The sequence below is a fragment of the Artibeus jamaicensis genome, unplaced genomic scaffold, assembly GCF_021234435.1.
Source record: "Artibeus jamaicensis isolate MK-2021 breed Jamaican fruit bat unplaced genomic scaffold, CSHL_Jam_final scaffold_1964, whole genome shotgun sequence".
In the NCBI taxonomy this organism is placed as follows: Eukaryota; Metazoa; Chordata; class Mammalia; order Chiroptera; family Phyllostomidae; genus Artibeus; species Artibeus jamaicensis.
This window is the reverse complement of record NW_026522030.1, coordinates 54,092,501-54,119,638: the sequence shown is the minus strand read 5'-3', so window position 1 is coordinate 54,119,638 and position 27,138 is coordinate 54,092,501. Positions and strand designations below refer to the sequence as shown.

Sequence of the window (27,138 nt, the reverse complement as noted above, 5' to 3'; positions counted from 1 at the left end):
AGAAAATGAATGCAACAAATCATTCAAAATAGGCAATAATGATTCAAGACATTTGTAAATGCATACATGGCACTAAAAACATTATTATTCAAAGCAAGCAATCATAATAACATTGAACTGAAGATAAAGATGAAATAAGGTACAACTGAAGTTCTGAACAACAAAAGGATAGAACAACAAAGAAAGGGTCAGACAAAGCATTTTAAAATCTTTACATTGAGGTACTAGAATAGAGGTACTGATAATCTTTAGACTTTATCAAATAAATGATGTATGTTATAATTTCAAGACAAAGTGTTTAAAGAATAAAAACAAATATAAAAATTTTCAGATCAGAAGAGGTCAAAAACAGAAATAAATAAATTGTAATCAAGTTCACATTTAAGAACGTGGAACAATCTGAAGCAAGATAGCCTCATAAAGAAAAGGCAGAAGTAGCTCATCTCAATTTAGTTTTCTGTGGCTCTCAGATGACTAACCCAGCATAGCATAGGCTACCACTGTTGGAAATGTTACTTCTTCCTTCTTTTAGAGGTGTTTTATACTTACAGCTTGTACTTTTTTAGGAAGAACTTACACAATCCCCACTTTAGATAGAAAGTATTTATAAACATTAGGGACCATTTTGTTGTCATGTCAAACTAACCTCCAACAAACCACGTCTAACTGTGTGTTTGAATGAGGGGCTCCCAGAGTCAGTGCCCAGGTACTCCTGAGCTACAGGAGTATTGTCTCTCCACTGGCTACCCACTTAATCTGATGTTTCAAACTTATACTAACTTTGGTACAAGAACCACAATTCAGAATCTACTTCTTCTTGGATGAATTATATGAAATGATTAGACACTGGACAAAGGGCAGAGGGAAACTATGATGTCTGAGAGGTATGAAATCAACAAATCATGAAACCCAGGATCTTTATGAGTCATTAAATTTGATTTTAAATCCTAGCTCTAGAAATTACAGTATCCCCCTCCACCCAGTCTTTTGCTCAGATAATAAGCAACCCCTGAGGCAGTAGAAAATGTAAGCTCAGACCAGACTAATGGCCACATGGTCCAGACCTCTGGAAGGCTAAAATTAGCATCTTGACCTAAGTTATGTTTAATTTCCAGAGCCCTAAGGTAGAATGACCCCCTGGCTACTTCCCCATGAGACTGTGTTAGCATGGGTAGCTAGTTAGGTATTAACAAAAGAAAATGGAGCCAGACATCTAATTAAGCTGGATTAACTAGGAAGCTACAGCTTCATCCCAGGGGACAGCTGCATCCTCTGCCAAAGGGACTTAATCCCTGAGTAGGCAGGAGCCTGCAAAAGACAAGCTTTCCAATATCCTTGGGGAACAACCCATCCATTCCCACAGACTAGGGATATGGGGAGTAAGAACCAGCAAGGGGGAAACTCCTTTGCAGGGAACATGAGCAGTAGAAGCCAAGATGGTGCAGGGGGAGCTCCTTCCAATAAGTGATTGTGCAGGAGAAGCCAGATGACAATGTAGAACTTTGAGAAAGGCACACTAGGAGCCAAAATGGCCAAGAAAAGATCAGCTAGGATAAGGGCACGGAACTCTAAAAGATCCAGGAAAGGGACTGGATGGGGGTGAGCCCTGCAAAAGCCCCTTAAGAATTAAAAAAAAGATTGGATAGTTTGAAAGAAAATTGACTCTCTCCCAAGCCCAAAATAATATAATCGAATCTTAACATAGGCCCAACGGGCATTCCTGTATTATGTCTCAGCAGCAGCCACAGGGGCTGTGTTCAGCGTCAAAAGCAGGCCGGACAGGAACAGAGTCTGCTGGACTACTACAGCCTCAGATGGCATGCTAATGACATGGCAGTGCTGGGTTGTGGCCCTCCTCCTGGGCTTGGTGCAGCCCCAAAGGCTAGACTTCTCCCACAGCTGAACCACCTGGTTGTGAATAAGACATTGGGCACCGGGGGGCAGTCCTTTGTTTTCACTCTAATAAATCTTGCCACCACATCTCATCCTCCTATGCTTATATCCTTGGAATGCATTTCCTTTAATACTGTGCAATAATCCTATTTCCCCTGGCACAACTGCACAGAGTGATGCTGGAAAAGTCCTGAAGAAATGATTTCTTACACACACCTAACCCCCGGTGTCTTATGATTTTGCCATATATAATGTGTAATCTACATGCCATCTGGGGAGTCTGTTTGGTTTGAACACTCACTCTCCATCTCAGGTGGCCAATTCAATATTAAACTATTTTTTCTTTCTCTACTGCAAACTCTCATCTGTGCATTTCTTTGGGACAGTGCACTTAAGCAGGAAGACCCAAGAAAAAAATGGGGGTTCCAGTAATAAGAAAACCCTTAAAATGGCAGCCAGACTTCTGCCATAAGACAGTTGCCATACCATGATTCAGGGAGAAAAGAACCTCACTAAGCTGAAAAAGAGGAGATTATAGTTTGAGCAAGCTGAAATGGCTAGAATTTGTGAAGCACAGTACCCAGAGAAGAGAAAGCTACAAAAAGAAAAACTTACAGAAATCTGCCTAAGAACTCTTTTGAGTCTGTGGCTAATACTTTATTGCATATGAATAATATGAAACTAAATAAAGCAGGCAAAGAACAACCAGTACTATGAAGGAAACTGGAGCTAACAGCACTTGGAGACATTGGAATTCTGACGAACTACAGAGGAGAATCTGTTGAACACAAAGGACATTCAACAAAGAACTCCACAGGGTCATTCTAATGTATAGGGATAAGCAAGCATCAGGTAAAGGAAAATCTAAACCTTGGTTAATGAGGTGTTTAAAAAAAAAACCTGACAATGTTCAAACTGAGTTTTTTTTTAACATATCTCTCTCAGTAGTCAATAAAAAGTGGGTGGAAATCAGTAAGAGTATGGAATATTTGAAAAGTACTATGAAAACACTTGACCTAATAGGCATTTACAAAACATTTCACTCAATAATAGCAAGATACATATTTTCAAGTGCCATGGCATTTTTACCAAGGTAAAACTAGATGCTGGACCATAAAACAATTCTCAATAAAATTTGAGTTATAAATCATCCAAAGTATCTTCTGTGACCACAATATAATTTTTAGAAATCAATACCAGAAAAATCTCTGAAAAAATTCTTAAATGTGTGAAATTACAGAATCTATTTTTAAATACTTTTTCTTTCAATGAAGGCTCCACAAGGAATTAGAAAATATTTTGAATTTGCAAAATATTGAAACACAACATTTCAAAATTTCTGAGGTACTAGGACAGTGCTTATATGGACCTCTATAGCATATGCTTATATTAGAAAAGAGGAAAGATCTACAATGATGTAAGCATCAAATTAAAAGAGAGAGAGAGAAACAAGACAAATCAATCTGAGCACATTTTCATATGTGCTTTGGTCATTTGGATGCACTGTTTTGCTCATTTGTATTGAACAGATTGTCACTTTTCATTTATTCGTAGGAATCCTTCATATATTCTGGATGCTAGTCCTTTGATGGACATATGAAGTCTGTCCAGAAAGTATACAGCCATGTAATATGAAAAACAGAGACCTTTAGTAAAGTAGAGAGAAGAAACATTCTACACAGGACAATGACACGTCAGTCCCCTTCGAAGTAGGACCTTAAGTCCTCACACAGTTCTCACAATTTCCATCAGCAGCCCCATTGTATTTTCCCGAATCTTATCTACAGTCTGAAATCTCTTCCCTTTCAAAGGTGATTTTAGTTTTGGGAAATTAAATAGTCACAGGGTGCCAGATCTGGGCTATAGGGGGGCCGAGTCACCTGGGTGATTTGATGTTTCACAAAAAAACTCTGCATAAGATGTGATACATGAGTGGGTGCATTGCTGTGATAAAGCTGCCAACCACCAGCTACCTACACCTGAGGCCTTCTGAAGCATCCAAACAGTTTCTGTGGAGGAATGTTCGAGCTTAACACAAAATCTGATGCAGATCCCTTGCTCTACTTGCTCTGTCATTTTGAATGCGATGACCACACAGTACACATGCTCACTCAACTGAGTTTAACTGCCCCCACTGACTAGTGCAGTGAAGTTGCCATTATTCATGCATGCACATTCCAATCCACTATCCTTGGCTGCCAGGTTGTACTGCAGTTATGCGAACCGTCCTCATTATATCAACAATGGCTGGACTTTTTCCAGACAGACCTCATACATAGTGCAAATATCTTTTTTCACTCTAAGTTGCCTTTTAATTCATTAATTAGTCTCTTTCAAAGAATACAGTAAGTTCTTCATTTTAATATAATACAGTTTATCCATTTTTAGTTTATATTTAATCCTTTTTAAGGATTAAAAGACACCTTTAATGGTGTCTTTTAACAGTTGAAGACACCTTTGTCTACTACAAAGTCAAAAAGATGTTCTTCTATGTTTCCCTCCAAAAACTAAACTACTTAATCTTTCACATTTAGGTCTGCAGTCTATATAGAACTGATCTTTGTGTATGGTATAAGGTAAAATATTCTACTAATTATAATAGCTTTTAAAAACTAAAGTTCCTGGGACTTTTAGCTATATAGTTACATCATCTGATATTTTGGTTGTGTGCAATTTTTCATAATTATAAAAAATGTTATACTGAACATCCTTATATATGTTCCTATATGTAAGATTGCTTCAGTGATTTTAACTAAAACTATAATTACTGGGTCTTTGATTATAAACTTAAAAAAAACAAAAAATATTTCAAACATTAAAAAAGTATGAAAAATAATTAACCAACATTACTGTACCAACCATCTGGATTGAAAAACACTAACATTATGGCATGTTTAACTCACAGCTTTTATTTTTGTGAAAAAAATAAAGTGATCTGCAAATAGTACTACCCCCCAAAATATTGTACCTCTTCTTCCCTTCCCAGAAATTATCAGTATCTTTATTTGGTGTATATATTTTTGCTTCATGTTTCAATACTATATATCTATGTATATATAATATAGAATTATATTTTTGTGTGTGTATATGTATATGTATGTTTACATGTATATGTACACATAGACAAAAGTATATCCACAAAAGTATAGTACTATTCTATGATTAAAAGTACTATTTTTCTTACGATATATCATACCTTATATACTATTATTCAACTTTCTTCTTTTAACTCAACTTTTGTTTTGAAGCATTTCCATTTGAATAAAAATAGATCCAATTTATTCATGTTAAATGCTATATAGCATCATGTTATATTAATAAACCACAGTGTGCTCATATTAGCTACTAATGGACTTTAGGTTGTTGCTAATTCTTAACTATTAAAAAATTCCACAATGAACATCCTTATTCATCATCCTAGTTTACATTATTTAAAAAGGTCCTAATAATCTATCTCAGAACAAAATTTTTCTCTCAAGGATTTTATATTACCTAAATGGAAATACCAATATTGAGAAAAAATATTACCAAATTAAATGTTCTTGAACATCTGAAGATAATTTTGCCTATAATATTCCTATATTGATGATATATGATACCATTTCTTTATTTTTTAAATATATTTTATTGATTATGCCATTACAGTTGTTCTATTTCCCCCCCTTCATTCCCCTCCACCCTGAACACTCCTCCCCCACCATTCCCCTCCCCTTTAGTTAATGACCACGTGTCTCAAGTTCTTTAGATTCTGTATTTCCCCTACTATTCTTACCCTCACCCTATCTATTTTCTATCTACCGTCTATGCTACTTATTTTCTGTACCTTCTCCCCACTTCTCTCACTCCCCTGTTGCTAACCCTTCATGTGATCTTCATTTCTATGGTTTGCTCCTGATCTAGCTGTCCTCTTAGTTTGCTTTTGTTTTAGGTGTGGTTGTTAATAACTGTGAATTTGCTGTCCTTTCACTGTTCATCTTTTTTATCTTCTTTTTCTTAGATAAGTCCCTTTAACATTTCATATAATAAATAATGGCTTGGTGATGATGAACTCCTTGAACTTAATCTTATCTGAGAAGCACTTTATCTGCCCTTCCATTCTAAATGAAAGCTTTGCTGGATAGAGCAATCTTGGTTGTAGGTCTTTGGATTTCATGACTTGGAATACTTCTTTCCAGCCCCTTCTTGCCTGTAAGGTCTCTTTTGAGAAATTAGCTGACAGTCTGATGGGAAGTCCTTTGTAGGTGACTGTCCCTGTATCTCTTGCTGCTTCTAGGATTCTCTCCTTCATTTTAATCTTGGCTAATGTAATGATGATGTGCCTTGGTGTGTTCAGTTCTTATGAATCCTAAAAAGCAACTGCGTTGAATCCTACATTGAAAACAAACTATCCTAAAGCCTGAGTAGTTTTTAGAATAATTAAACACTTTTTATTAGTTACCTAAACCATTCAAAATAAAGTTTGATATTTATATATGATCTTTAGAACTCAAATCAGATGTTCGAATTAAATGTTATTGATATATTACATAGAGAAAAAATGTTTTAGGACAGACTGAGTTAGTATGACAAACACACTTATAGAAAGTAACTTTGAAAACACGTTTAGAAAAATCAAGGATTATTCACTAAATACTTAAAATTTACTGTGTAATTCTTTAAGTAACTACTATGTTATTCTTTCAGTAATTTAAAACATACATATTTTATGTATATTTATGTTTTTAACATATAAATATTGCCTCAAATGTACGAAAACAAATTAAGGCTGAAAGTAAATTAATACAATATTTATGCTGCTATGATCCCAATGTTTGCATCCCCTAAAATTCATGTTGAAATTCTAAACCCAAAGATGCTGGTATTAGGAGGCGGAGCCTTTGGGGGCGGCACAGCTCATGAGAGTGGGGCTCTCATCAAGGGGACCCAGAGGGCGCCCCTTCCATTGGGAGAGGATAAGACACAAAATCTGTGACCTGGAAAAAGGCTGAGGGCAGCCCAATCTCAGCCTTTCAGCCTCCAGAACTGTGAGAGATAAATTTCTACTGTTTATAAGCTACTCAGTCTGTGCTATTTTGCTATAGCAGCCCAAACTGACTAAGACTTATAACCTCAAAAAATAAATACCACATGTATATGATCTTAAATGTATGAAAACAATTTAAGGTATAAACCCCCAAAGTTAATATAAAGAGTTAGAAATTAAAACTCTGAAATACTGTTTTCCATTTACTCTAGTAAAATATCTGCCAAAAGATGCAAAATACTGTTTCTTCTTAGCCCACAATCTTGTTAACTATATGGCAAAAGACAATGAAAATGCAACAAAATGTAATAGCACATAGGTGGGAACAACCCAAACATCTATTGAATAAATAAAGAAAATGTGGTTTATACATACAATGTGAAATTGTTCCACCTTAAACATGAAAAAATCTGACACGCTAAACCATGGAAAAACCTTGAAAACTTTACGATAAATGACATAAGCCAGATGCAAAAAGAAAATTATTGTAAGATTCCACTTACATGAGATATCTAGAAAAGGCACATTCATAGAGACAGAAGGGAGAAAGAGACAAAGGCTGAGGGGAAAGGAACAGGGAGTCATTATGTAATGGGCACAGAGTTTCAGTCTGAGAAGATGAAACGTTCTGGTGATGGTAGTACAACAACGTGAGTATATGTAATAGCACTGAACTGTACACCTGAAAATGGTTACAATGTTAAGTTTTATGTTATACATGTTTTACCACAATAAAAACCATATATAACCCACAATTTTGATGGGTTATACAGCAAACAAATTTATGAACCATTTGTATACTTTAGCCACATGGGGTGGTGGCAGGAAAAAGAGGGTGAAAAAAATGGAAAGAATCAGGGAAACTACAAACATAAACAGGCATAAAAGAGCTTTATCTTCAAATTAATCAAAGTTTGTAATTCTGTATTTTTGTGCTTATTGATTATTTGTGGTCCCCAATAACCTAAAGCCCTGTGAGGCCTGGAGCCATATATTTTGCTCAATATTCTACCTCAAGTGCCCAGCATTTTTAGAATTAATGAATGAAAGCACAAACAATACAAAGGGTTACATAGATTCTGTTATATGTAACTAATTCCCATGTAACTAAATTTATTTATATGTAACTAAATCTCTATGTAAACTATGCAGATTTAATATTATAAACCTTCACAATTTAAAGACTTATGTCTGTATGTCTGTATATATGTATTTGTTTAGAAAGTCACAGAGGTAGAACAAGTGAGCCATAGAAGAAATGGGTTCAGGAAATAAGTTACACCAAAAGAAGGGCCCTTCGAGCTTGGCAGGGGGCGGACAAGGGGGAAGAAAGAGACAGAGAGAGAGAGAATGAATGGGAACAGCCTGGAGAAAGAAGGGGGTGGGGAAGCAGAGAAGTGCTCCACGGAGAGAGCTGCTTAGAGGCTTTTGTAACAATGGTTTACTTGCTTCAGGCTCCAGTACTTTAACAGTATCTTGAGTGAATTTCTTAAAGCCTATCTATAGGTCTTAAGTTGTACCATATTCTGAAGCACTCTAGAGATAGAAAAAAGAATATAAGGGACTCTGGCCTTTAGGGTCTCTAGCTCAGCAATGAATTTAGTTTTGTGCTAATCTTGTTCTGAAACTTCCCATTCTTACCTAGGAATACTTAAGAGATGGGTTTACTTCTGAAGGCTCCAATCTCACTGGAAGAATGTTGTCCCTGATTCTCAGTCATAAAGTAAGTAAGAAGTAAAGCCAGTTGCCACATAGCCTGGGAATCTATTACCTTTCAATGGATGCTGATAACTTGCACACCTCTGAATTACATTAATGTCCCAGAACTTAGAGTTTTCTTTGCTCTTGGCTTATGATAACCTGTGCTGTTACATGTTGGACTGATTTCTCAAATACAGATATATTTAAATTCTCATCTTCTTAATTCATCACATTAACTTTTACATGTAATCATATAGACTGTCAAAGCTATAAAAATAGTATCCGGGGCAACAGGATATTCACAAGCAAAAGAATAAAGTTAGTCCCCTACACCATATAAAAATTTAGCTAAAAATCTAAATATGAGTTAAAACCATAAAACAGGAAAAAACCTGGGTATAAATCTTCATAATCTCATACTTCGTGACGGCGATATAGATGTGACACCAAAAGCATAAGGAATAAAAGAAAATACATAAATTGGACTTCATCAAAATTAAAAACATTTGTGCATCAAAGGACACTATCAAGACAAGAAAGAGACAACCTATGGAACAGAAAAATATATTCACAAATGTCTGATAAAAAGAATATGCAAATAATACCACAATGAGATGTCACTTCACACTCATTAAGATGGTCATAATTTAACTGAATAAATGATAAATGAATAAATAACTGTGGTATGCACATACAATATTTTCAGGTGCAAAAATGAAAGAAATACTAATACAGACTACAATATGGATAAACCTTGGAAACTGCAAAGTAAAAGAAGCCAAAGGCAAAAAGTCATTATTTTGTATGATTCCATTTACATGTTTTTATACACACACTACATGAGTTATAACTTATAAAACCATATGCTAAAAAGTCAATGTACTGTATAAATTCTTAAAAAGGAAATAAAGCTGTCCTCATTGATAAAATGAATAAAAACAAATTTCAAAAGCCTTATTTTAATGAAACAAGACTTGTATTTCATAAGTTTTATTTCACCATGATACTTTGAGTTTTATTTTAACATCATATTTCATTGGAACATTTAATATTACACGTGTTTCCTAGGAAGCTCCCTGAGGGTAGAAAATGTGACTGATGTCCTCTTCTCATTCACCTGGCAGAGTACCTGTCCCAGAGCAGCAGCTCAAACACACTTCTTAAGTGAATATATTTTTCACAAAATAACTCAAGCCTCCCCCCATCAAATGTTAGTATATGATTTAAAGTTTATATCATTATATAGCATTTTTTAAAGTTTATCAACACAAACTTCAGTACGTTCAACTAAGTTAAAACTTATACAAGTAGTTAGTGCATGAATTCAAACAGAGTTCAGGAGGGAAAAGTTCCATGCTTTTAGTAATGACTCTTAGTAAATTTAATTCAATGAGCTCCTTGTAACATAGTATATACACCACTGAGTGAACAGACAAGGACTGTAACGGTTCCCTCACTTTCTTAAAAAGGACTTATTCTTCTTTTGTTATACTTCATCATCATGAATAAAATAAACCCCAAATAACCCCATTCACAGCTAATCTTTGCTGGAAATTTTCTTGAGATTAGATCTTGAAACTTCTTAGGTCTTTTCACCTAATTCACTTTGTCTAAAATTAACTCTCATTCATGTAATCAAAAAGAACATGAAAGATTATCAGAGAAAGTACTGATACATACTGCAATATGAGTAAAATTTATGAAAACATGCCAAGTGAAAGAAGCTAGTCACAAAGGAACATATATTGTGTAATTCCATCTCTCTGAAATGTCCAGAATAGGCAAATCTATGGACACAGAAAGTAAATTAGTAGTTACCCAAGGCTGGGAAGGGTGGGTAGGAGAATTAGGTGACAGCTAAATGGTGTTAGAGTTTTAGGGTGTTTTAATGAAAATCTTCTAAAATGAAAACCTTCTAAAATGATGCACAACTCTTTAAATATACTAAAAGCTATTGCCTTTTTCACTTTATATAGTGAATTATGTGGTTTGTGAATTGTATTTCAATAAAGCTATTAAAATCATCAGGAAATGTTTCTGAGACAAATGTATTTATTTGTTTTAGATTTTTAAAAGAGACTTTATTCATTCTTTTTTTCTGAGACAAATTTATAAAAGTAATTTTCAAGATAAGAGACTATTAGATCAAACATTTATCACTACTAGAGTGCAGTATACTCTAAGAGATTATTGAAAGTACACATTTAAATATATAATAATTTCCTCAAATTTTACAATTACACAAAAAAGTCATGATCTAAAGTACATGTGTTATAGTGTAGTATATAAAATAAGATTTTGATTTTTCAGCTAAGAAAATTCAATGATATTTAATTATGCTAAATTCTAGAAATCTAAAAGACATCTAGGCTTTCAAAAATTGCATGGTCTAAATGTCAAAAGTTAACTCTAAACGAAGAAACAGTTAAGTAGCAAAAAAGGCTAATTATGTTGATCTCTCTTTTTTTCAAAAAAAATTTAAAAAGGCGGGGGCGGGGGAGTGCTCTTTCTTTTCCAAGCTGAATATAATAGCCTGTGGATTACAAGATCAAGGAATCAAACTGTATGTTTTCTAAAATATGAGTATCCTTCATCAAGTTTTATATTTAGAGTAGCTAAAAGACCTATGTGAGGGATCAACATTAAGCCCAAAGGACAGGCAGTGTGCAGCAAGAAAGAAAGCAATTCCCTCATGTCTTCTGCAGGTCACTACCAAGGACCATGTTAGCAGATCCATACCAGACCCTTAACAGGCAGTTCTGCTGCTACCAGTAATTAGCTTGGACAGCTCTGGCTCCAAGAGTAGCAGCAAGGCTACACCATAATGAGCTCAGCTGGGATTAGCAGGACAGGGCAGGGAACCAAGAGAGCTCAGGCATTCTGCATTGCGTATATATCTAGGAGATCAAACAAGGATGGCTGGCTAGGTTATCCCCTCTCCACCTCATTCCAAAAATGAAGCACGGCAGTGTCTAAAATACAGGCTAATGAAGAGCGACACCTCCAACAGATGAGAGCCACATTAATTAACAATCCCTAGATCATATTATACAGTTTCAGCTAGAGCTAGCAAATGTGCAACTTCTTATTGCATTATACATATATATATATATATTTTAAACTAGTCCTTTTTCCCCTTTAATTTTATTGGCAAAAAATAACCCCCAGATTATTTCATTTCCAAATTTTCTAAAGTTTTTCTCTCATGGCCTTTAAGCCACAAAAACTGTATCCCAAATATTTATCTAAGTCCCTATTATTAAAAAAAGAAACTCACTTTTGAATCATTAGTTCCTGATTTTCCCTTTTGAAATAGGCCAGTTCATTCCATACAGCATCGGAATCTTCCTGTTGAAGTTGTCGGGGATCTGCTCTCTTTATTTTTCTGATTTCAGTCCTATTTTTAAAGCAAAGTTGTTTTCTTCCTTAACATGTTCAAAGTGCATTAAAAATTTATTTAAATAATCCATAAAATTTTAAAATATCTATTGACCAAATTTCTAATTCAATCTCTGTTTACAGAATGAATTCCCTCAAACCTGAGTACATAGATATTAATATCCTATATCATAATTTCCTAAAAAGCTAAACTGTTATTATGAAAAGCAAACTTTCAAGCAGATACATGATATTCTTTTTCTCTCATTCATTCTACTAGTAATAAAACATACATTGTAGGAATGTCACAGTTTCTAAAAGGATATAAGCAATCAACTCATCTAGAATTTGCTATGAACCAACCTGAATGTGGTCTATTTGCTCTATACTAAAACAAGCTATTTATTATCAGTGAATATATCAAAAATTAGTTTCCATACTTCTAGTGACTACTAAAATATCAGATGACAGTCTAAATCCAGGAAAATTGTTTTATCAATGTTTTACTAACAAACAATATGAAACATTTTTATTCTTCAAAGAAAAAAATTAGATGTAACAACTGTCTACAAAACACGCCAAATGCCCTTTGTATTTTAATTTTCTGTACATAAAACAAACTCTTCACTTTTATTTTGTAAAAGTGCTGTATACTCCAATTTAGAAATGGTGTTTCTCTATAGAAAAGACGAATGAGTATCATCAACAGTGCCCTAAAGGATCCCTCTCAAAAGATGAAAGGGTATATTTTCTGTACTCATTTGCTCTCTGTTGATACTGTTAGCAGGAGAGCCACTTGCAACTAACCAAGATCTGAACACTTCAAGAGCAACTGAACTGAGACCACCAATTCATTCAGATAAGCTGCAGAACAATCTGATGGATAGAAAAGATTCTCAGATTACATACTAGGCTAAAGTAGGTTTAAGATAGTTAACTAGGTACATGAGTTTCATATTTCTCATCTTTCAATTAAAACTTAAATACTTTTTGAGTTATAAGTATTGTAGTACCAGTATTTTATTTATTTAAAATACTTTTTGATCAGATAACTATAGACTATTCTTGCTTTAAATTACATACATTTATTTATTAAGCTGCACTGTTGATATAAATATATATGTATGTATAAATTCATAATTACCTACACTTATGATTTCTATAAATGATATAAAAACCTGTATTTATTGCTGGCATATTTCTGTATTCATTTGTTATAGTCCCTATTTAAAATTTCACAATAAAGATTTCACTACCAAATCACTTTTTTAAATAAAACAAAAGCCATTAAAACACTTATATGATGCTACTCCATTCCATTTAATATTTAGGGAAATGCCTTTACGAGCTATGTAACTCACATGCCACTGCCTTCTTCCCACTGTTTTAATTGCTCTTTTACTGCCCTGTAGTTGGTCTGTAACATCTGTAGCCTTTCCTTGCGTTTTTCATGGGCATCTCTTAGCTCATCATTTTCTTGGCTCTGTAGAACACAAAAAAGCAAGTATACAAGTTTGAAGAAAGTATTAGTAAAATGTTACAAATAAAAGGTTACCTATCTAAAAATTAAATTTAAATAAAAATAGAATATAAAAATAAAAAAGCTCACTGCTTTTTTTAAAGCTGGTTAAGTAATTTCAAATTTGTGCTAGCAAATTAGTATTCTTTCCCTGTCATTAATACATACAAACATTTCTTAGCCACTCTTGCAGATATTTTAACTTTTTTGTTTTCAGTAGATAAATTTTCCATATAATAAGCATGATTAGTTTGTTAGTTATAAGTAGACATATAATTTGTGTAAGTGACTAGTAAGACCAATTCTTCAACCCAGGCATTCATGATTAGTCTGTTAAAAAGCACAAGAACAACATAAGAGGAAGAAAATCAGTTTGGGTTTACGTTAGGAGTAGCACAGGTTAGACTTTTGGATTATACCATTAAGAATTACAATAAATGGGAAAGCTGGACTTAATACTTTTGAAAAGGTCTTGGAATAGGCAGGTCAAAAATTACTAGGTTAAACAATTATAGTCAATGACTTCCAAATGTCTTAAATAGAACACGTGAGATGAATCTTCACTTTTATATATAACCACAAAATGAACTTATAAGGCCAAATTTTCAGTTCAGAGAATGTATTTGTTATTTATGAACTGTGTTTCTCAAAATAAAATAGAAAAATCCTTGAGTTTTTTTATCCTTGAGAATTTCAGATTTGTTTTTTAAACCCTTCTTTTCATATTTCTGTATGAAGGAACCTGTATACTTATTTGGTGGGGTCAACATGTACTGTCTAATAGTTTAGTGAGGTGAGTTCAGGGGGCCCATGGCCATGAGAAAGATCTGAACTCCATTCTTGAAGCTTTCTTCTATTAGCTGCATGTACATCTTAACACTATTTAAATTAATTCAATTTCTTTTTTTTAAATACTGAAAAGGATATAGAGGTTTAATTATGATGACTAAATTACATGAGGTAATATACAGGTGAAGTCCCTGGCACTGTGATTGCCCTACAGTGGCACAAGGCAAAACCCAGCTTCCTTAATGCCCTTATCATTCAGAAGCCAAATTCACTGTTTCCTTGACTTATTATCAAGAGTAAGATAATACTTTATAGAGTTTACATTATTTTATTGTAATTCTACCAGTCTCAACAGTATGGGTATTTTGTCATTCTGCTTTGAATATATGTATAATAGGATAACTTCAGTAATTCTCTTAAGTAGTTATTAGGAAGCATTTGAGTCCTGTGTATACCAAGTGGACTGTATGCCATACAGAAATTGAAGTGCTTGATAAAAAAGCATGAGAATGGCATCACTTGAAACCAGCAATCAGAAATGTTATCCCGACAAATTCCAGTGATGGCAAACTTGCTAAAAAGTAACATGGTTTTAACACCATGATTAAAAATTCAGAACACCGAATTCAATTTCAACTGAAGAACCATATATTAAGAACTTATTACATACAGGATGTTAAGTCTGATAAGAGTTCAATTCCTGTTGCTTAAAGTTACTAAATATTACTTTGACATAGCTACTTAAAGTCAGTGTGTCTCAGTTGCCTCATCTCCAAAATAGAAGCTATATATCTTCTTCTAGGACATAAAGAATGATTTAACCTTGACCTTGAGTTTTCCATACTGTTGATAAACAATCCAAATATCATTTCACTTCTTTGAACAGTAAGCTTTCCGATCTTAAATATGTGAAATAATGCATAACTTAAACTAGCCAAATAGAAGAATGGTAATTAGTAATGTTGATATCTTCTCATAAATGAATTTACTATAAGTTTACTTATTAAAATTCCTTAAGAACTAATAATGTTTATTAGAAGTTTAAATAAGATATAAAATTATGAATTAAATTATTTAATTATAAGAAATTTAGAGATATGAGAAAAGATCCAAATCGAAACATAATTTAAACTAAACATATTTAAACTGAGTACTTTATTAAATGCCTCTAAAACAGCTAAGTTTAAGTATTCTTCATTGAATCACAGTCCTTCTCAATAAACTTTTATTTTACAACAAATGTCTTAAAAATTTTTACATACAGTTTAAGTATTTTGGAATCATTAGAAGTTTATGTTAGAGTCCCTAGAAACTCTGAATCAACAGAACCTTAACCCAAAAGTAAAAATTAATGAAGTAAGATATCTAAAGTTTTCTATTACCTTTCGCAATAATCCTCTGTTGAATTAATGGAACAAAGTGAGATTCCTATTATTAGTACTGTCATTATTGCAGCATTTTTCCATACTACCTGAACTACCACTAATCACTAAATTTGTACCCAATATTTTCTCTAATTCTCAAATAATTAACTTTTTGTTATTAATCCAAAGATTAAGACTCAATAAAAATTTTCTAAGTCCAATATGTCACTGACAATATGTTAGGTTCCATGCAATGCATAGTATTTAAAGCATTCAGTGTGGCCACTTGTAATTGCTAACATATTAGTGTAATGTACTCAGTATTAGAAAATAGTTTTGACTTTTCTGTAGTAATTGAAGTGGCTCACTCCATTAAGTAGTAGTTATGAAAAAATAGTTCCGTAGATAAGCTTTAAGCTTTACTTTTACATGTTACTATAAATGTAATTTACTATACCTAAAACTAGAGTGTTTACATAATTCTTATATATTAAAATCTAAACTATTAAAATAAAATGAAACAGATATTATTTGATAAATCAATTGGTAGACACAATTTATAATTTTTTAAATATTTTATTTATTTAATTTTAGAGAGAGGGGAAGGAGAAAGAGGTAGAGAAATATCAATGTGTGGTTGCCTCTCATGTGCCCCCTACTGGGGAATGTGGCCTGCAACCCCAGGCATGTGCCCTGACTGGCAATTGAACCCCTGACCCTCTGATTCGCAGCCCGTGCTCAATCCACTGAGCTATACCAGCTAGGGAATTTTATAATTATTCTAAAATGAAGTATCATCCGTGAATTTGTGCTTTATAATGCTGATATTCAACTGTAACACATGGATTAAATTAGTCCTAGAGACCATTGTTCTTTGGCCTACTTCAGAAACCAACAGTAAAATTTTATATAAATATGAATATAAAATAGATTATATGTAGTTCAAAAATGCTTTTCCTATTTTACTGCAAGAACAGATGCTGACTGAGGTCTTCAATCAAAAATTGGATATATCAAAAGAAATGTTTAAAAAGAATAATCAAAATGTTTTTTAATAATATTCCAACAAATACAAGTTACCTGTAGCCTTTGCTCCCATTTGACTTACAATAGCCTAAGTCAAAACAATACCACTTCATTTTAGCATTATTATCCCCAAAGTTCTTACAACAAAATCAAATATAAGGAATGAAAAATATATTTAGTATCACTAATTACTACATTTTCCTAAGAAGACACACAAAAGTATGCAATGGGCAGTCACTGAACTAGACTCATTTATTAGAGTATTCAATAAAACATTTACTGAGTACCTTTTATGTATTTGCAATTAAACTAGCTAAACTAAAAGTTCTAACTTCTGTGTAGAAACAAGTCTAAATAAATGACTAAAACATCAGAAAACAGAAAAGTTGTATCAACTGACTTTCCTCAATGATGTATGCAACTCCACCTTGAGATCATAAGAACAGAAATGATTCTTAACCTATTCTTGTAGTTTGGTCAAAGGCACCTTGACAGGTTATAAGACAAACTGAGGGCATAAATACTGTTAATAAAACAGTGACTCAGGCCCTGGCTGGTGTAGCTCAGTGGATTGAGCACGGGCCTGCGAACCAGACAATTGCAGTTCGGTTCCCAGTCAGGGCACATGCCTGGGTTGCAGACTGGTTTCCTGCAGGCCAGTTCCCAGCAGGGGACGCACGAAAGGCAACCATACATTGATGTTTCTCTCCCTCTCTCCTTCCCTTCCCCTCTAAAGATAAATAAATAAAATCTTTTTTAAAAAAAAACAGTGACTCAATCTTCAAAAAACAACAAGGTAAGAACTCTTGCCCTAGCTCATGTGGCTCAGTTGGTTGGAACATTATATTGCACACCAAAATGTTGCAGGTTCAATTCCCAGTCAGGGCATATTCTTAGTTTGTGGGTTCAATCCCTGGTCAGGGCATGCATAGGAGGCAACTAATCAATGTCTCCCCTCCCTTTCTCTCTCTCTCTCTACTTCCCTCCCTCTCTCTCTCTCCTCCTATCTCCCACTTTGTAAAAGTAATGAAAAAATGTCCTCAGGTGTAAATAGGTAAAAAAGTTCTTTCCATCCTGGTTTGTGTGTCTCAGTGACTTGGGTGTGATCCTGCAAGTTGAGTGGTAATTAGTTCGATTCCTGGTCACGGCACTTGCCTGGGTTGCAGGCCCGACCCCTCATTGCAGGCATGCAAGGGGCTGCAGATCAATGCTTCTCTCTCACATCAATGCTTCTCTCCCTCTTTTTCTCCCTCCCTTCCCCTCTCTCTAGGAATAAATAAAATATTTTTTAAAAAGAGAGAGAAACCCTTTCCTACTAAATAATAAAATGCAAGAAAAAATTGCTCCCATTTTTCCCTTATCTTGCAAATCTGTGACAGAACATATACATTTGAAATTCATGATTGTTATAAATGGACTCAGAAAAGGAATACAGAAAAAGTATAAATGAAAAAGACACTGTACGAAAAAGAATTTTACTCTGGAAAATGACTTCAGGCCTCGTGCAAGAGAGGTGTTTTAGGTAAAAAGAATGAGTAAATAAATTAATATAGTGCTTCCAAGACCCTCTGAAATAAGAAATTCAAGAGATGGAGGAAAATAGATCTAAAAATGTCCAAACTGCTCCACTCCTTCCGGCCCAAAACAAGGATCTACCAAAGACTCACAGAGTTCTTGGGCAAATGCGTACAGGTCCTCTACTACTGAGTGGGATGTGCAGTGGTTAATTTTCTGTGTCAACTTCACTGCCCAGATATTCCACTGATCATTATTTCTGGGTGTATCAGTGACGGTGCTTCTGTATGAATTTAACGTTTAAACTAGCAGACTGAGAAAGCAGGTTGCCTTTCTAATACGACAGGCTTCATCCAATCCACTGAAGGCCTGAATAGAATAAAAGGGTAAGAAAGAATTCTTTCTTTCTGCCTGTCTTTGAGCTGCAACACAGATCTCCTGCCTTCAGACTCACACTTGGATTGGAACAGGAACTTACACCATCAGCTCTCCTGGTCCTCCGGCCTTTGGACTCAGAGTGAACCTATTCCATTGGCTCTCCTGGATCTCCAGCTTAATGACTATAGATCTTGGACTTCTCAGACTCCATAATAATGTGAGCCAACTCCTAATAGTAAATCCATCTCTCTCTTTTTACATATATCTATCTTTCAGAATAATGATGTCTCATTAAGGAAGACTAAAGGGTTATATACAGCCTATTGGTTTTGCTTCTCTGGAGAGCCCAGATGCATAAAGGATAGAAGCTGTGGTGTGTAAATTTCAAGAACTATGCAAAAGGGAGGAAAATGATAAACTGATTTCTGAAATATGCCCATAATATCCTGTGATACCCCAGTGTTTACACTAATACGCTAGATTCTATCTACCCATTCAGCATTTTCTTATCTAGAGAAAGGGTCTTAAAGGCAGAAAGTCATCCCTTTTCCTGTTGAAAAAAAGTGGCTAGCACATTGCTTGGCTAATTGCATTGCTCAATAAGTTATGGAGTAAACAAATAAATGAGCAAATAACTCTGGGTGTATAAATTTCAAGTAAGCTAACTGCTAGCAAGCTGAGGCCGTAATCTAATCATTTTGCTTCTGGTAGAAACAATAGATGATAATTTTTCTTTGTTTCAGAACTAACAGTTTAAATAAATGTAAGTTAACATAGTATTTAGTGAAAAGGTAAAATTATTAATTTTAGCTATCATTAACTATACCTTTAAACCACATTTTATTCTGGAGCATATATAATATAAGTCAAACTCTTTTTCCCTAAGAGTAATCTATATTATATGACAAAGAATCTAATCTTTATATGTATTAGATTCTAATAATGTGTAAATTGACCTTTCATAGAATGTCATAAAACTGTTTGAGATTCAATTAAATGACAAAAATCTCAAATGCTACAGGCCTTCAGTGTAGTTGTACATGAAGAAAGACAAGATTAGCCATATTAAATTTACAAAAAAGTAAAAGCCCTCAATAGGGTCACCAAAAATTGGTTTAATATGCATAACCAACTTCTTCTTTGAAAGAGAATTCAGAGTATAACTTGGAAAATATAAACTCTCAAAGACAGCCTGAAAGGTGTTAAGTTTCTTAAACACTGGTAGAATGCTAATTCAAATGTCATGTATTCTAAAACAAATTCAACTGAAATGAAAAAATAATGTACATTTATTTGCCATTTTGACTATGTAATTTTCCTGTAAAGGACTACTTTTTAGTGGTCTGAGCTAGATTTGTATTGTTTTTAACTCACTTGTCTTTTTATGTTTATTATGTACAAAAACACAAGAAATTGCTTTTTACCTGGCGTAGTTCTATTTTTTGTCTGTGACAACCTGTAAGAAATTTAATCCAGATATTAAGCTGAAATATATACAGATAATTTTAAAGTGGTGAACAGTATTCTATTACTTTATAATCCTCAGAAATCTTAAAACAAGACCAACTGATCACACATTTCTATACATGTAATAACATTAAGGGAAGATAAATGATAAGCAGTAATTTGTGAAGTAAATGTTTACTTTGGTACATCTTTACCTGTGCAAGGTTATTACTAAAGAAATGATTTCATGTTCACCTTTAGTTGTAGTGCCTTTTCTAAGTTTTCAATCTTTCTTTCAGCTTTTCTCAGCTTCCGTAGTTCCTCTGAGTCTGTGAAAGAGCTCTTTGGGGACAAAGACCTTGAACGTTTCACAGGTGGTTCCTTGAGAATAGAACAAGGACATGGTTGAACTAGTTGGAACACTGGATTATGAAAGACATGCAAAATTAAAGAACAAGTAATTTTGAATACTAATAATGAATTATAAAAAAAATCCTGCATGGAATACCAGAGAAATAACAAGCGGAATTACCACAGTGCTACTGCTAAAGGTTTCTCTGTGACTCGTTAATGAGAATATTCATTTACATTTACATTGTTTCTTTCAGAATAATGATGTCCCATTAGGGAAGACTAAAGGGTTATAGACTCAGAAATGCAAGAAACCTCATTACAAAGGAGGGGATAGAGGCTGGTCTAATTGCTCTATAAGGGTCCAAGGTTACACTTGATAGGACAACCAGAAACAAGAGGGAAAGAATTTTTTTCCCTTTGAAATAGTTTAACACACTGTGAAGTTGAAGGAACAATATGCTTGAGGAATATAAATACAACAGACAGTAGATCTTATACCATAATGACCATATGGTCATTAACTATAATGTGGCTAACTAGAGACATGAATGTGTGTTTATATTATGTACAGCTTCATATACCAATCTGGAGAAGGAATATGTGAGAGCAACTATTAAGCCGGGCAACATATTGTTCAAACTTACTGAATGTCCTTTTGAAAGAAAAAATTTGGTTCAAAATATTCCTCTTGTTTTCTTGACATTTATTAAAAGCAAGAAACATCAACTCAGTACATTTTTAAACTTTAGCAACCAAAAATTGGTTACAGCAAGCAACCAAATTAGGTCCTGTAATGTTTTCTCTCAATTTTAAGAATGTTTTATTTCATTTAAACAAAGCTCAATGCCATTAAAGTATTGCAAAACTACAAGAAATGTAAAATGCTGTTATGTTTAAATTTTAAAAAGATATACAACATACGTACATACATAAAGCTTGTTTTTCTGTAAATTACAAATAATAGAGGGAGTAAATAAAAGTAACACAGAAATATGAGTCTAATTTTAAATGCTTTCTTTATTAAAATAATTTGTTCTACTCAAGAAAGATTGAAAAGAACCAAAAACAATTACCTTGAAAACATGGCTTACTACTTTTAAAAACATTATTTTCTATTGCTGAAGTGACAAGTGTGAGAGTATATGTCTAAAACTACTTATTTTTAAGAAAGTATTACTTTGATTTGCCAAGAAATAACATATCTACAATGTGATATTATGAAATTATAATATTAGTCAATGTTTACAGAATTTTTTGCACTCTAACAAAAATTAATGAATACTACAAAAAGGAAAAGTTCAGATGTTAATAGACAACAAACATGTTACAAAATTGTTTACTTTTCAGTATTGCTATGCCTTTAAATCTGAAAATGTACAGCTATGCATATTAATGTTAAATTCCATTTAATTGTTTATAATCCACATAGGCACTATGTAAATATCTCTGCATAAAACACAAACATTACAATATATTTTTCTTCTAATTAAAATATTGAGTTAATGACTAATATATGTTTAAAATTTTAAAGTAGATTAATTTATCGGTAGATTACATAAAGGAAGGACACTTGCCCAAACTTTTTAATATAAGAATATTAATTTACTGCAAAACAGGTAAATAATACTAATATATTTCATTAATTAAACTAGGATTATATATTCTATCTTTAAAAAAGGAAAAGTAATCTACCCCAAACAATTATTTTATCGAGTGTTTGGCACATGATTTTTTTTTAAAGTCTTCAGAAATGTAAGTAGAGAAAGGAGTAAATGCAGCTGTGTGTTTTTTACTTCACTGCTTGCCTTGCTAGCTTCATCCTGACAAGTTCATGAAATGACACAATACCCTTACCTTTTGTTTCCTTTCAGTATTTGTCAAGATGCTCTTTTCTGAGGAACGCTTATTAGGAGATCTGTTCTCTGAGAGTTTTTCATTTGCTATTTTCAGTTTCTCCTGTAAATACTCAATTTCAGACTTCTGTGAGACCATTAAGGTTTCTAAACTCGATAAAGATGGCCGTTGAAATACCTATTTCAAAGAGTATATGTGCAAATACAATTAAGTCATATTACATACATGCAAATATTTGAATATATTATGTCATAAGTACAATATTCAGAAAAAGAAAACTTCATTTCAATACTAAACTGTAAACCAGCATTAGCTAAACTGCTATCATACTAACAGAATGGCATTTTTCTACAAAATAACCAAGAGCCTACAAAAACATTTTCATAAACAATATTGTCATACAGATTTGCAAGAGAAAAATTTAAAGAATGGTTGCATGATACACACAACTGACCTATGTATTATTTACAATTTAAAATTATACACACATGTATTTCCTCACAAAATACTCAATCCACCATCTGATCAAGTATTATGTAATACTATAGAATATAAAACTGGGTAAAGGAAACCAGCAACACTTTGGCTCTAACTTTCTTTTAATGTATCGTATTTTAATAATATATTTTAATAATAACAACTTCAAAAAAATTCTGATAGTTTTAAAAGTTAATACATTTCACAGTATTTCCTGAAATTTACTCCTATGCCAGATAAACTGTTAATGGTAAATACCATATTTTAACAACAGAAATCACAGGAAAATTAAGCTTGGAGGAAACACGTTCATGAAAACCAGCATTCTGCAAAAGTCTGTTGCCATTTTGATAATATATTTGAAACTATTTAAGTCTACACATATATGCTATTTCAAATTAACAACTTCATTTACAAAAATCAAAAACACTAACTCATAGTGAAAAGTTTTTTGTTGATTTACAGCAGTGTCAAACTTCATGATTCTAATATTATTAATATGAATCAATAGCTCTGGAAATAGTTTCACTTAAAATATAGAGAGACCCCTATTTCCTAAATGATATTCATAAAAACTATGAGAAAACTATATATGTCTAACCTTTCTGAAACAACATTAGGAAATGCTACCCTTTTCTGGTTTTGCCTACACTTTTCTTTCTTAGGAGATTGACAAAATTTTTCTAAGTCTAAGCAGTAATTTTTATACTTAGTGGGAGCACCCATGCCTTATACTATTATACTTCCCTCGTATGTAAATCACATGATTTGTTTCCCAACCTTTATTCTATCTTCCTACTACATATTTTCCTCATTGTTGTTTATATATTGTACTGTTACCACACTTACAACATAGTAAAAACTCCATTACCTTGCTTTGAATATCAGATTAAAAGTTTAAGCACTTTTCTTCCAAACTCTAGAGGACTGTGCCTTATTCTTTCCTCTTCCTTTTAGTAACTGTTTGAATTTGATCTGTTTTTTCCTCAAATTTTGTAAGGTAACATATAATGTTTATAAATATATCCATTTAAATTTTTTTTCCTTTTTACTGAATTTATGGGGTGACACTGGTTAACAAAATTACACAGGTTTCAGGTGCATAATTCTACAACACACTATCTGCACACTGTATGTGTGTTCAGCATCCCAAGTCAGGTCCCATCCATCACCATTTATCCCCCTTTATCCTCCTCCACCTCCCTCCACTGCCTCCCACCCAGCAATCATATTCTTTGATTGAAAATTGTTTAGATTGGTAGCCCAAAGACTATCTGCTCTTGTTCAGATTTCATGAAATAAAATTATGAAGCATATATCCAAAATCTCATCATTTCCAAAAATTTCTAAACACAATGTTCAAGATCAAACAAAAATTAGAATAAAACAGAAAAAAACATAACTTTAACATACTGATATATCTAATAAACAGTCCTATGTTCTTTATAAGTGAGCTTTCTAAGTCTCATTGGATTAAAAAGCAATAGATAAAAATGTAAAAAACATGAAAATTCAGCTAAGAAGCTACAGTGATAAATAATTCAAATATTCATGGAGACATTAAAAATGCTCCAACAGTGAATATTGTCACTGAAATAGAAAAAGATTTCATACTTAGGCACCAATTCTTCAAAAGACCTCAATAACTAACAACACAACTTTACAATTAAACAAATACTATGCAATTAGTAATTAATACAAATTGATATATGAGTCAGGAAAATAATATAAATAAGTGAATACAATGGATTGTGTTTAGTTGGTTTTAAAACCACAGCTTTAGAATTCGTTCAATAGGCACTTTGTATAAATATTAAATATTAAATGTATATTCTTCACTCCCACAAGAAAACTTATACATGCTGCCAGTTTTTTAAAAATGTGCTTGCTCTCTCTGCCTGTCTCTTTTGCATGCATGCCTTTTATCTCTTTTGCTAGATATATGCACAAGAAGTATTTCACATTGCTCTTAATACGACCATTTTTAATAGTGTAAGGGAAATGTCAAATGACACTAGCCTCACTACGAATGAGTAGGAGGCTATCTGTAACAGTGTTCTGCTCCACCGACTGTTTGCATAGAGAGGACCACTACTGCCAGATCTATTGATTTTTCAAAAAAAGTGAAGAATTTGGATTTCAAAAAAATTCTCATTTTAAAATACTGTCCCGACTCAGTTTATGACTCCTGTATTTTGAGAACATGATGGTGAGAGTATAAATTGCTACAAATTTCCAAGGGTAATTTTAAAATATTCATCAAAGCACATGAAAATGTATCAAGTCTTTGACTTGGTTTTCTAATCATGCTGAGACTTGATACAGAAAATGATAAATGATAAAGAGTTAAGTGAGATAAGCAGGTTACAAAAGAATATAGCATATTATGTATAAATAGATTTCTCTAAATATGCACAGGAAAAATGTTATTTCTGAGAGGAGAAATTATATGTGAATTACTTTTTTCATGCTTACCTAAAAAATTTCCTTAATTTTTTTACAATGAATAAGTAACTAAATGTTTTTTTTTTCAATTGTCCTCCTTTCCTGGAGGACATTTTTTTCATTGCTTTTAGAGAGAGAGAAAGGGAGAGAAACTGATGTGAGAAAGAAGCATCGATCAGTTGTCTCCTACACACACCTGGAGCAGGAGTCAAACCTGCAACGTTTCATTTACAGGATGATGCTCCAACCAACCAGGGCACTAAATTTTTTTAATGTAAATTTTTCTGCATATAAAAGGAATTAGAGTTTCATATAAAAAATAAGTATAGATAGGGGAAACATGAAAGTCACTTCATAATCTCATCTATCAGAGATCACTAATGATATACTATACTCATGATATATTCTGATAGATGAAAACTCTGGGTAATATATCCATTATCAAAAAGAAAAAAGCCTACTGTATCTGGCCTGTAACCTGCTTTTTTAATAGAATTTATCTTTTGAACAGTTTTTATACTTAGAGAAAAACTGAGTTCTCTTATACCTTACTTTCCACTCTTACACACCCAGTTTCCCCTATTATGCACCTCTAAAATAACATTCATGATCCAATATTCAGATTTTTTAAAATTGTTGACACTATTGCAAACGTCCCCTACTTCCACCCAGCCCCTGTGCTCCCTCCTCTGGTGTTCCCTGAAATCGGTAGTTTATTCAAATTTCCAGTTTTTACTGAATGTCCTTTCCTGTTCCAGGATGCAATCTATAATACCATAAAATACTTAGTGTAAAGTCAGAAACTCTTGGTTATGACAATACTTATTTTTGATAACAGTGACAGTTTTGAGGAGTACTATTCAGGCGTATTATAGGATTCCCCAGCTGTTGGAATTTATCTATGTTTTTCTCATGATTAGACTGGGCCTACAAGTTTGGAGCAGGAAAATCACAGAGGTGCCATTTGAATCATACCATCACAAAGGGTACATACTATCAACATGACTTGACTGTTGATATTTATCACCTGGCTAAACTGGGGTCTGTCAGGTTACTCCATTGTAAAGTGACTTTTGTTCCCACCCATATGATACCCAATTAACCTGCTTTTTAAACTTAATATATTATTATACATATAATAATATGTATATATAATTACTTATCTTTTTTAAGTGTTGTTTTTACAGGCTTAGGAAAATCAAGACAATGAATCCCCCCATCTGTGGAAGTTTATTCTATCTATTGCCCTTAAAATCCAATTATCTTTGGAAGTTAGCTCATCTTTTTAAGAATTATTAGTATTTTACAAATAAACTTCTCTAGTATCAAAAACCCTGTGCACCTTTTCAGTTTACAATCTTGAAAGATAATGGCATGATGCTAGACCACAGTTAATCTGATGAGAAATCATCAGTGCAGTATGTGTCCAAATGCCTCCAATTGGAACTAATCTCTTTAAATTGACCATTATTAACACATAACTTCTTTTTCACATTGACCCACAGAGGTAATTTTGATCAAAAAGTCCTGCAGAAGATACAGAGTAGGAAAGAGAATAAAAAATACTTTAAGTATTGTGTCCATTATTATTAAAATACATATATTAAATATGTAGTCATGTTGCATTAAATTGAAGCAACATTGTATGATAATACAGTGGAGGCTGAGGAAATATTGTCTAATGAAGTGAAAAAAATTTCAAAGCTATAATAGTTGCAAAGAATCACAAGATCAATGGTTTTGTCTTATGAGTAATTTTAATGAAATATATCAGTTTGTTTCCTACTCTATTAAAAATAATAACTAGCACTTAGTGGAAAGGTACTGAATTCCTAGCTGTAGGTAAGCATTTAGCATACATTATCTCACTTATTTAAGAAATTGATAAGTTCCAAACCTATCAACACATAGATTATTTCAAAAAATATTTAAAAAGAATATGATACTTCAACAAATAATAAGTTTCTCTTAAAATA

The 27,138-nt window shown here is 33.0% G+C and overlaps 1 protein-coding gene across 4 annotated transcripts in view; it reads right to left on the bottom strand.

Moving 5' to 3' along the window:
* The window catches only part of CNTLN (centlein), a 295,925-nt gene that overhangs the window by 119,989 nt on the left and 148,798 nt on the right, over window positions 1–27,138 (bottom strand). For all 4 annotated transcript variants that reach the window (XM_053656339.1, XM_053656340.1, XM_053656341.1 and 1 more), the window contains 4 exons: window positions 22,241–22,417; window positions 20,288–20,413; window positions 13,357–13,478; window positions 11,895–12,014 (listed from right to left, as the gene is read on the bottom strand). In XM_053656339.1, the coding sequence (XP_053512314.1) occupies window positions 11,895–12,014; window positions 13,357–13,478; window positions 20,288–20,413; window positions 22,241–22,417 (545 nt within the window). The remainder of the gene's footprint in view (window positions 1–11,894; window positions 12,015–13,356; window positions 13,479–20,287; window positions 20,414–22,240; window positions 22,418–27,138) is intronic.